The sequence below is a fragment of the Bos taurus genome, chromosome 28 (genome assembly GCF_002263795.3).
Source record: "Bos taurus isolate L1 Dominette 01449 registration number 42190680 breed Hereford chromosome 28, ARS-UCD2.0, whole genome shotgun sequence".
In the NCBI taxonomy this organism is placed as follows: Eukaryota; Metazoa; Chordata; class Mammalia; order Artiodactyla; family Bovidae; genus Bos; species Bos taurus.
Genome location: NC_037355.1, coordinates 24467916 through 24480711, shown reverse-complemented (window position 1 = coordinate 24480711; position 12796 = coordinate 24467916). Strand labels below are relative to the sequence as shown.

The 12796-nt window shown below is 37.1% G+C and overlaps 1 protein-coding gene across 7 annotated transcripts in view; it reads left to right on the top strand.

Annotated features, from left to right (window-relative positions):
* Positions 1 to 12796, top strand: part of HERC4 (HECT and RLD domain containing E3 ubiquitin protein ligase 4) — a 127493-nt gene that overhangs the window by 83712 nt on the left and 30985 nt on the right. For 5 of the 7 annotated variants that reach the window (XM_005226412.4, XM_010820591.4, XM_059882544.1 and 2 more), the window contains one exon: positions 5117 to 5236. In XM_005226412.4, coding sequence (XP_005226469.1) covers positions 5117 to 5236 — 120 coding nt within the window. Of the gene's footprint in view, positions 1 to 5116; positions 5237 to 7040; positions 12609 to 12796 lie in introns of those variants that run through there. The other 2 variants (XM_059882545.1, XM_059882546.1) reach the window with 2 other exon arrangements.

Genomic DNA, 12796 nt, shown 5'->3' with positions numbered 1-12796 from the left:
GTAGACAAGATGAAAAACCTCCCTTGTACATTAATTCATGTGAGCACTTTACATGAATTCCTCATTTAACTTTTCATAGTTATATCTTGCCCCTTAATCTGAGTATCAAAGGTCATAAACCAGTAAGTAGCAGAATTGAAATACAAATCTACTTCTAAAGTCCCTGATGTTTCTAGTGTACTTCTGTATCAGTAGATATGGTAATATAACTCATTTAGAAGGGGATTTGGTTTTGTTTTATGCCTCAGTCTGGAGGCTTATACTTCCATAATTGTAGATAGCATTGAATTGTTAAAAAGACTAATTCTAATTCCCTCTATGCTGCTTCTTATCAATGTGATTTTGAACAAGTCTTCTTTCTCTTTATTGCATTTGCAGATAGTTATCTATAAAATAAGGATTGAAATAATGGCCTGCTGGTTTCCCAGGATTGATGTGTTGTTTAGATTATGGAATATATATACAAATACTATACATTCATAAGGCAGAGATTTTGTTACCACCACTGTTTGAATGGGAAACTGCAGCTTTTAACTCAATTTATTTGATAATGAGGAACTTGAGTTCCTGTTTGAAATTGTTACATACTCAAAAGTAGGGTAGTAACGTTATCAGTTTCTTAGGCATCTCTTAGTGAGAGTTCTTAGGGCAATCACTTACCTTTCTTTTACCTCTTACTTTGGAGAAAACTTTACTTGGTCCTAACCTGTCATAGATAATTGTCAGGGATGATTTATTTTCATCTATAGTGGAACCTAAATTGCTTATCAGAGATTTGTGTTTTAGAAGACACCTTATGTCTGACAGCTGTATATATTTCTTCTCTCTGCTCCATAGTTAAGAATTAGGAGAAGTTTCCTAAAAGGATTTCCTTCCTGACCAAATCTGGAACAGGATTAAGAACTGTAGAACTGGTCTGTATTTCTCCTGATCTTTTCAGGATATATAAGTGACTTGTTCCTCCCTTATGTCATGTCCTTTGGAAAGCTTTTGAATTAGAAATCACTCCCAGTGCTCCAAATGGCATCACAAGAAAGATAATTTTGGTACCTGCTGTCAGGAATGAATGTGTTACCAGATAAATGAATTTGCTGGCAAGAAATTGGGTAGTTTCTGAGTTTTCACACAGTACATTATAGAGACACTAATATGCCAAAAGAAAAGACTTACTTGGTCTGACTAGCCTAAGTGCTGCATATCATGCTAACCCTCTAAGTCAGTGATTATCAAAAAAAATTTTTTTTCAAGGAACCCTTAAACTCAAACAAATAAGGCATGTGTTTACATACCATATACCACCTCTGAACTCAGGTTTATAAATGAGAGTACTAAACTGTAATTAATATATGAAGCATTATGATCACACACATTTAGTTTCTGTTTTTTACATTTTAGACAGCAGTATTGAGTGTGTAGGTTTTGAACTTCTGTCATGTAATTTTTAAAATTTATTTTACAAACATTTACTGAGTGCCTACTGTGTGCTTATTATGGTGCAGTTATAAACATTAGTGATGCAGTTATAAGGAAAAGATGTGATTTCTTCCCTTGTTAAGATTATAAATATAGAACAGTTGTATAATACAAATAAATAATTGTTTTTGATATAGCATGGTAAGTGCTAGATTAAGCAAAAGGAAGGGTGCTGTGAAACACATAGGAGGGCACATAACTCAAAAGAATTAAAGAAAACTTCCTGAAGAAAATAATGTCTTGTCAATTTTACCTTCCATACAAATGTATTTTTATTTATATTTTTAAAAACTGTGGACTTTATATGTAAATCTGTATACAGGTCTTTTGGATCGGTCTTCTATTCAGTGCCTAAATATTTCTCTATTTTTAAAAGACTTAACAACTGATTTTGTCTTTAGTTATTAAATCATTGTGACTGAATTAACCGTTAACCATCATTTCCCCCAAAGTCTTAAGTTTGACTGAAATTTGTTCCTGAATGAAACCTGATTTCTAAATTGTTAGTTTTTATTCTAACTTGATGGTCTTCTGAGGCAGCTCAGTGGTATAGAATTCACCCACCAAAGCAGGAGACCCACGAGACATGGGTTAGATCCCTGGAGTAGGAAATGGCAACCCACTGCAGTATTTTTGCCTGGAAAATTCCATGGACAGAGGAGCCTGGCAGGCTACAGTCGAGTGAGTTGCAAAAAGAAAGACACAACTGAGGGGAAATATACACACACATTCTAACATAGCATTTCTTATCAAAAACATGTCATATCTACATGATATAAAAGCTGTAAACACTGGTTGCTACTGGTGAGGGAAATTGCAGTTTACCTTTTAAAATAAATATTTCAGATAAAGAAAAATACATCAGAGGTCAGTAGGATGTGGATCATTTTCAACAAATATCATTAAATTTTTAAAGAGTCCAATGTAATAGTTAAGGTATATATTTAGTAGTTTCTGCAGATGAATATTGGGCTACCTAGGTGGCTCAGTAGTAAAGATTTGCAGGAGACACTGCGTCTGGAAGATCCCCTGGAGAAGGAAATGGCAGCCCACTCTAGTATTCTTGTCTGGGAAATCCCATGGACAGAGGAGTCTGGCAGACTACAGTCCATGGGATCACAAAAGAGTTGGACACAACTTAGTGATTAAACAACAACAACAACACATAAATATTGGAGAAGGAAAAGCCAATGAATTTTTGTATATAATTGCTGGGTTTATTTTCTCTTTTAGTAGCAGTAAGAGTTAAGCTGTAAGGCAAGAGTTGTAAACTTTTTCTGTGGAAGTTTAGATAGTAATGTTTTCTACTTTGTGAACTGTGTGGTTTCTGTTATAACTGCTCGACTCTATTTTTAATGTTTTTTATGCTATTGTAAATGATAATTAAAATCATTTTTGATTGTTAGTAGTATGGAGAAATTTAGTTTTGTTGCTCATGTGGAGAAATTCAGTTGAATTTTCACCTTGTACTCTGTGACCTTGGTAAATTAATAGTTCTCTCCTAGATTCATTTGCATTTTTAATGTATACAGTCATGATATTTTCTTTCCTTATTTAATTGGCTAAGACTTCCCAGTGCAATGTTGAATATAAACGGTTGCAGTGGACAATTCTTGTCTAAGTCTTCATCTTAGAAAGTTTTTAATGTTTTACTCATAAGCATGATATTAGCTGTAAGTTTTTGTTTTGATTTTAAGGTGAGCTTTATCTGTTTGAAGAACTTCCTTTCTATTTCTGGTTTGCTGAGAGTTGTTGTTATGAAGGGATGTTGAACTTTGTTAGATGCTTTTTTCCTGCATCTGTTGAGATGAACAAATTATTATTAATTTTTTTTCTCCCTGAAATGTAGTGAAATTCATTTGTGTTAGTTGAATCAATAGTGCATTCCTGGGATAAACTCCACTTGGACATTTTATATTATATATATAATTGGATTTAATTTGCTCATAATTTGTTGAGGGTTTTGTGTCTGTGTTCATTAGGGATGTTGATTGGATAAATTTTGTTTCTCATCAGTTTCTTAGCATCAGGGTCATAAAATGAATTAAGAAATGATCCCTCTTTCTCTGTGTTCTGAGTTTAAGATTGGTATTATTAAATTTTTGATAGAATTCACCAGTGAAGCCATCTTGGCCTGGACTTTTCTTTTGAAAAATGTAAATATTTATTAATAATATTAGATTTAAAAACTATAGTATTTTGTATTTCTTATCTTTCTTTTCCTCTACTTGATTGTCCTTAATTTGATCATTTTCTAGGTTCTTAAAGCTGAGAATTTTTTTTTTTTTTTTGGTGGCAATACCACACAGTTGGTGAGATTGAACCCAGTCTGTGGCAGTGAAAGCACCGTGTCCTAACCACTAGACCACCAGGGAATTCCTGAGCTGAAGCTTATTAGGCTTATTGATTTTAAACCTTTTATTTTAGCATGATCATTAAATGCTATCAGTTTCCTTCTATGCTCTGCTTTACCAGCATTCCACAAATTTTGATATGTTTTGTTTTTATTTTCAATAAGTTCGAAATACCTTCCTAAAGCACCTGTCTACTTACTGCAGCCTCTAGGTCATCTCTGAGTCTGGCTCTGTTGATTGCTTTTTCTCTTAGGCTTTTTTTACGTGTCTTTTGTTTTATTTACTTATCTGATTTTGGATATGTCTCATAAATTTTGAATGTCTGTAAAATAGTAAAAGCTGAATTTATTCCTGTAAATTTGTATACATCTTGTGTGGTTGTTAGTTTCGGGATTCAAGCCAGTCTAATTATTTATTTTTGACTGACCTGAGTCTTTTGTTGTTGCTTGTGGACTTTCTCTAGTTGCGGCAAGCGGTGGGTGGGGGGTGGTGGTGGTAACTCTCCAGTTTTGTTGGGATGGCTTTTCTTGTTGCAAAACATCAGGTCTAGGTGCTTGGGCTTCAGTAGTTGCAACTTGCAGGCTCTAGAGCACGGGATCAGCAATTGTGGTGCACAGGCTTAGCTGCTCCATGGCCTGTGGGATCTTCCTGGATCAGGGATCAAACCCGGGCCTCCTGCACTGGTATGCAAATTCTTTACTACTGAGCTTACCAGGGAAGCCCTGGGATTGTCATGACTTCTTGATAAATGAATTCTTTTAGCATTATTAAATGGGCCTTTTTCCCTCTGGAAATGCTTGTCTTGAAATCTGCTCTGAGTAGTCTCAGAAAGTTGATGCTTTCTTTTGGGGTATCCCCCACCAAGTCTCACTTGTGCTTTCATGGTTTAAGAGTTAGCCAAAGATGAAGGGGGAGTTTACATTCAGATTTTGGGGCTTTAGCTATTCTTACTATTATTTAAGTTCCATTCTCAATCAGAAGACTTTATAGTTTCTAGTTTGTATTTTACATATATATATATATATTTAATGGTATAGCTCATGTGGTGTTACATAAATATTTTTTTTTACTTGATTTTGAGGTACTAAATACAGATATCACATCTTATAAATCTTTGTATTTCTCATAGCACTTAGCATTTTACATATGGTAGGCACTCAGTAAATTATTTTTTATAGGAAGAGAAAATAGCTAAGAAATCTCAAACCTTTTTCTATTTAAATACTTTTCAGTCTCTTTCTTAGGTACTGGTTAAATTTAATGTTAATTACATTTTAATTTTTTTGTAGGTAAATGAGAAATCTGGACAGATTATTCAATATGATAAATTTTATATACATGAAGTACAAGAATTGATAGACATACGGAATGATTATATCATCTGGGTCCAACAGCAGGCCTATGGAATGGTATGTTACTTATTGCATTTTATGATTTCTTTTTTTTTGTATCATTTGTTCTAATACAAAGTGAACAATTGTATATTATTGAAATAGCAGAGCTTTTGTCCAGAACTATTTTTTAAATAAAAACATATTGCAAAATAGCAGCTATATATATATTATGCAGTGTTTATAAGTAAGTATTCAGTTTTTATATAAAGCCAAACCAAAGACATAGATTATACTTTTTTTTACAGAAAAATGCAAATATGACTTAGATTTTAAGTCTTATTTATTTTCTATGAGGTTGTCTCTTAATTCTCTAATGCTGAGAGTACTGGAGTGCTGATACTTGAATTCTAAGAATATATTAAAATTTTGATATCAGTGCCTCAGAACTACCAGAAGAGACCTGTGTGACCATTAATTCTTTCTTTTTCCCCCATCCTTTATGTTTTTATATGGTTTCAGTTTTTTGTTGTACATCCACAAGTGTACATATTTCTTTCCATGTGGCTAAGTCTCTAATGACTAGACACTTAATGTTCTATTAAAATAATAGCATAGGGACTTCCTTGGTGATCCCATGGTTAAGACTCCACATTTTCATCCCAGGGTGCGTGGGTTCAGTTCCTGGTCAGGAAACTTAAGATCTCCAAAGATCTGTGTGGTCCAAAAAACATAAAAATAATAACATAGTCTTATAAAACTTTAATTAGTCATGTGAAATTTCAGTATAAAATTGGATAAGCAGCTAGATATAAAACAGGTTTAATACTCTTATTTGCTGACCTTTGTAATATACTTAAGGCCAACTTTATCATCTGTGAAGCAGATACTTTAAGTAATATGCATATAGCAGTTCTAGAAAGGAGAAAGGAGCAGTGACCCCACAAGAGACTGAACCAGACTTGCCTGTGACTGTCCAGGAGTCTCGGTGGAGGTGTGGGTCTACAGTGGCCTGCCGTGGGGTGTAGGACACTGAACACATCAGTCCTGGGAGTTGTGGTATGCTGGTATAAGTCCTTTTGAGGGCTCAGATGGTGAAAGTGTCTGCCTACAATGCAGGAGACCCTTGTTTGATCCCTGGGCTGGGAAGATACCCTGGAGAAAGAAATGGCAACCCACTCCAGTATTCTTGTCTGGAAAATCACATGGACAGAGGAGCCTAGTAGGCTACAGTCCCTGGGGTCACAAAGAGTTGGACACGACTGAGCGACTTCACTTCACTTCACCACAGTTACCCCTACCATAATTTGGCCTGAGGGAGGGAACACAGCCCCACCCATCAACAGAAAATTGGATTAAAGATTTGCTGAGCTTGGCTCTGCCCACCAGTATTCTTACCTTGAGAACCCCATAAACAATATGAAAAGGCAAAAGGATATGACACTAAAAGATGGACTTCCCAGGTTGGTAGGTGCCCAGTATGCTGCTGGAGAACAGTGGAGAAATAACTCCAGAAAGAATGAAGAGGCTGAGCCAAAGTGAAAATACCACTCAGTTGTGGATGTGACTGGTGATGGAAGTAAAGTCCGATGATATAAAGAGCAATATTGCATAGGAACCTGGAATGTTAGGTCCATGAGTCAAGGTGAATTGCAAGTGGTCAATCAGGAGATGGCCAGAATGAACATCGACGTTTTAGGAATCAGTGAACTAAAATGGACCAGAATGGGCAAATTTAATTCAGATGACCGTTATATCTACTACTGTGGGAGAGAATCCCTTAGAAGAAATGGAGTAGCACTCATTGTCAATGAAAGAGTCCGAAATGCAGTACTTGGGTGCAATCTCAAAAATGACGGAATGATCTTTGTTCGTTTCTAAGGCAGATCATTGAAGATCACAGTAATCCAAGTCTGAACCCCAGCTACTAATGTTGAAGAAGCTGAAGTTGAACAGTTCTATGAAGACCTACAAGACCTTCTAGAAATAACACCAAAAAAAAGATGTCCTTTTAATCATAGGGGACTGGAATGCAAAAGTAGAAAGTCAAGAGATACCTGGAGTAACAGGCAAGTTTGGGCCTCGAGTACAGAATGAAGCAGGGCAAAGGCTAATGGTGTTTTGCCAAGAAAACGCACTGGTTGTAGCAAACACCCTCTTCCAACAACACAAGAGAATATACATACATGCACATCACCAGATGGTCAGTACCGAAATCAGATTGATTATATTCTTTGCATTCGAAGATGGAGAAGCTCTAAACAGTCAGCAAAAACAAGACCAGGAGCTAACTGTGGCTCAGATCACGAACTCCTTACTGCAAACTTCAGACTTACGCAGGAGAAAGTAGGGAAAACCACTAGACCATTCAGGTATGACCTAAATTAAACCCTTTATGATTATACAATGGAAGTGACAAATAGATTCTAGGGATTAGATCTGATAGAATACCTGAAGAACTACGTACATAATAGATGTACAAGACGGATGTACATAACATTACACAGGAGGCAGTGATCAGAACCATCACCAAGAAAAAGAAATGCTAAAGGCAAAATGGTAGTCTGAGAGGGCCTTACAAATAGCTGAAAAAAGAAGCTAAAGGTAAAGGAGAAAAGAAAAGATATGCACATCGGAATGCAGAGTTCCAAAGAAAAGCACGGAGAGATAAGAAAGCCTTCCTAAGTGATCAGTGCAGAGGAATAGAGGAAAACAATAAAATGAGAAAGGCTAGAGGTCTCTTCAAGGGAACATTTCATGCAAAGATGGGCACAGTTAAGGACAGAAATGGTATGGACCTAACAGAAGCAGAAGATGTTAAGAAGAGGTGGCAAGAATACACAGAAGAATATACAAAAAAGGTCATCTTCATGACCCAGATAACCACAAGGGTGTGATCCCTCACCTAGAGCCAGACATCCTGAAGTACAAAGTCAACTGGGCCTTAGGAAGCATCACTACAAACAAAGCTAGTGGAGGTGATTGAATTCCAGTTGAGCTATTTCAAATCCTAAAAGATGCTTCTGTCAAAGTGCTGCATTCAATATGCCAAAAATTTGGAAAACTCAGCAGTGGCCACTGGACTGGAAAAGGTCAGTTTTCATTATAATCCCAAAGAAAGGCAATGCCAAAGAATGTTCAAACTACCGCACAATTACACTCATCTCATACACTAGCAAAGTAATGCTCAAAATTCTCCAAGCCAGGCTTCAACAGTACATGAACTGAGAAATTCCAAATGTTCAAGCTGGATTTAGAAAAGGCAGAGGAATCAGAGATCAAATTGCCAACATCCGTTGTAACATTGAAAAAGCAAGAAAATTCCAGAAAAACATCTCCTTCTGGTTCATTGACTATGCTAAAGCCTTTTGACTGTGTGGATCACAACAAACTGGAAAATTCTTCAAGTGATGGGAATAGCAGACCACCTTACCTACCTCCTGCAAAACCTGTATGCAGGTCAAGAAGCTACAATTAGAATCAGACACGGAACAATGGACAGGTTCCAAACTGAGAAAGGAGTACATCAAGGCTGTATATTGTCACCCTGCCTATTTAACTTATATGCAGAGAACATCATGTGAAATGCTGGACAGGATGAAGCGTAAGTTGGAATCAAGATTGCGAGGAGAAATATCAGTAACCTCAGATATGCAAATGATACCACCCTTATGGCAGAAAGCTGAGAGGAACTAAAGAGCCTCATTAGTGTGGCTCACAACAAACTGGAAAATTCTTCAAGAGATGGGAATAGCAGATCACCTTATCTGCCTCCTGCAAAACTTGTGTGCAGGTCAAGAAGCAAAGGTTCGACAAAGGTCCGTCTAGTCAAAGCTATGGTTTTTTTCAGTAGTCAGGTATGGATGTGAGAGTTGGACCGTAAAGAAGGCTGAGCACCAAAGAACTGATGCTTTTGAACTGTGGTGTTGGAGAAGACTATTCAGAGTCCTTTAGACTGCAAGAAGATCAAACCAGTCAATCCTAAAAGAAATCAGTCCTGAATATTTACTGAAAGGACTGATGCTAAAGCTCTAATACTTTGGCCACCTGATGTGAAAGTGAAAGAGGAGAGTGAAAAAGCTGACTTAAAACTCAACATTAAAAAAGCAAAGATCATGGCATCTGGTCCCAAGATTTCATGACAAGTAGATGGGGAAACAGTGGGAACAGTGGCAGACTTTTCTTGGCCTCCGAAATCACTGCAGATGGTGACTGCAGCCATGAAATTAAAAAATGCATGCTCCTTGGGAGAAAAGCTATGACCAACCTAGAGAGCATATTAAAAAGCAGAGACATTACTTTGCTGACAAAGGTCTGTCTAGTCAAAGCTATGGTTTTTTCAGTAGTCATGTATGGGTATGAGAATTGGACCATAAAGAAGGCTGTGCGCCAAAGAATTGATGCTTTTGAACTATGGTTTTGGAGAAAACTCTTGAGAGTCCTTTGCACTACAAGGAGATCAAACCAGTCAATCCTAAAAGAAATCTGTCTTGAATATTCATTGGAAGGACTGATGCTAAAGCTCCAATACTTTGGCCACCGGATTTAAGAACTGACTCATCAGAAAAGAACCTGATGCTGGGAAAGATTGAAGGCAGGAGGAGAAGGGGACAGAGATGAGATGGTTGGATGTCATCACTGACTCAATGGACATGAGTTTGAGTAAACTCCAGGAGTTGGTGATGAACAGGGAAGCCTGGCATGCTGCAGTCCATGGGGTCGCAAAGAGTCAGACGTGACTGAGGACTGAACTGAACTGAATTCTAGCAAGGCCTTTCATTTTGCTAGGTACCAACTGCAAGCTCTTTGTGAATAGGCACTCTGTCAATTTATTCACCTGTACTTTTTATAGTGTCTCATATATGTCTTGTAGGCCCTTAGAAAGTACAGTAGTTTTTGAATAGCAGTGCAGTTTACTGTATGCTCTTTTTAGGGTACTCTTCCCTATAGGAATAAGGTTACTTCCAGAACATCTTGAACACTTTCTAGAACCTAGCAAAGACTTCCTAGGTACTTAGATCTTCATTGGGACAGACTTGTCGATTATTTTCCCCAGAATCACTAGGAGGCTCAGTCAAGTTTACAACCATCCTACAGATTTACGTCTATCCATTTGCTTATTCAGCAAATACTTAGTAAGAATCTCCTGTGTAACAGACAGGCTTCCGAGGTGGTGCTAGTGTTAAAGAATCCACGTGCCAGTGCAGAAGGTGCAAGAGACGAGGGTTCAGCCCCTGAGTTGGGAAGATCCCCTGGTGTAAGAAATGGCACCCCCAATCCATGCTTCTTTCCTGGAAAATTCCACGAACAGAGGAGTCTGACAGGCCGAGAAGAGTCAGACACGACTGGGCAACTGAAAACACATGTGACAAGCACTTATTTAGGTATTAGAAATACAGTGCTGAACCAGATGGATAAGGCCTGTTCTCATGAAACTTATAATCTAGTAGGCAAGATGAATAGTAATCAAGTAGTGTGCACCCCTCTTCCCCTGCCATAAAAACTAATAATGTGCACTATATAGAGGATGAAAATAAGAGAAGGTAGTAAAGACTGGATGCTTTCTTGCAGTTGGGTAATCAGAAGAGTCTTTTCTAATGAAGTATTATCTGTTATCTAAATGAGAAAAAGCAGCCATGTAAGATCAGTGCAAGGAAAATTTCAGGAAAAATGAGTATCTAGTAAAAGACCTTAGGCGAGAACAAGTTTGATATGTTTGAAGGATAGAAAAAGGCCAGTATAAAATGGGCTTCCAAGGTGGCGCAGTGGTAAGGACTGCACCTACCAATGCAAGAGACAAAAGAGACACTGGTTTAATCTCGGGGTTGGGAAGGTCCCTGGAGTAAGAAATGGTAACCCACTCCAGTGTTCTTGCCTGGGAAATCCCATGGACAGAGGAGCCTGGCAGGCTACAGTCCCTGGGGTTGCAAAATGTTGTATATAACTGAGAGACTGAGCACACACATGGCTAAAAATAAGGGAATGGGGAGAGTTCTGAGAAACAGTCAGAGAAACGTGCAGGTGCCAGATCATGGAAAGTTTAGTAGATTAAGATCAGAAATACAGATTTTATCTGAAGTGTTATGGTTAGCTGTTGGAATGCTGGTGAACCTAAGGTGAATATTGTACAGTGTAGTTTATATTTTGAAATAACTACCCTGTCAGCTGTGTGGAGGTTGGAATGAGGGGGATGGAACAAAAATTTAAAGGGAGACTAGTTAGAAGATAGTTTTAGTAGGTTAGGGGAGAGAAAATGATGAGTTTGGCCATGGTTGGTAGTTGTATAATGAAAGGAGGAAATAAATGGTCTTGAGTACCTCTGGATGTAAAAGGGACAAGAATTATTGATGGATATGAAATGAGGAAAGGACAACAAATGAGATGAAAGGTAGAAGGAAAACTAGAGTAGTGTTGTGGAAACTGGAAAAGGGAAGCAGAAATCTGTATTGAATGCTGTTGAGAAACACGATAAAACCATGGAATTGAGCAGTGAATTTGGTTTCATGAAGGTCACTGGTAACCTTGATAATGCCAGTCTAGGGTAAGTTATGCATAAGAGAAATTTAGGGGTGAGGAATAGGGAACAGCATTCATAGGCAGTACTTTGACAGAGTTCTGCACTTGAGAGGAGGGGGTAAGAAAAGTAGAGCTATAGCTGGAGTCAAGGGACAGCAGTTTTTTTAAAAAGAAAATCCTTGACTTCTGGAAAGCTTTGAATAAATATTTCCTTTTTCCTTCCCTGTTTTAACTAAAACTCTCATCTAGATAAAGCTTTTCACATTCTTCCTCCAGAGAACTCCTACGACAGGAGAAAAACCATATTTCTTGAGGTTATTAATTTTCCCTCTGCAAGACTTGTTTGAAATGTCATATTTCATCTTTGAGTGAATGCAGATTTCAGGTTTAATAAATATTTATTGTAAAAGAAATTAAAATTATTTACCATGAGGGACACTGATGATTCAGACAGTAAACTTTTTTTTTTCCATTCTAAGAATTTGCATGTAAACTCTGACATACCACCTCGGTAACCTTGGTCTTTGAGCAGTGTTTTTGAGACTGCATTAATACATAGACTCCTTTTAAAATAAAACAATTCCTTTAAGAAGCTTAATGTTCACTTACCCTGTTTATGACCATCTTATTTAAATGTATACAAATACTAAACTAGTTCTAAGCTCCTGGTTCTTAGCTTTTAAAAGAATTCTAAAGCCATAACACATTTGTAAATTAATTATAACACTACAAATTTTAAAATGAGGTTATTATTTTAGTATGTAGGATGATTATGTTGTCTTGATCAGGAATCTCCGCTCACAACCTGATTATGCTAAGAAAGGAGTGTAACATAAGAGCACTTAGGTTCCTATATCATCTCAACATTTTTTGTGTTTTTCTTTTTTATTAAATCTAATTCCTTGTGGTATATAATAAATCCTTGTTGCTTATCTATTTTATGTAGTTATTTATAGCTATAATCCCCTACTCCTAATTCGTTCCTCCTACTCCCTCCCCTTTGGTAACTATAAGTTTGTTTTCTATATGAATCTCTTTCTGTTTTGTACACAGATTCAGTTGTACTGTTTTTTAGATTGCACATGTAACATATCATACAGTATTTGTATTTCTGTCTGACTT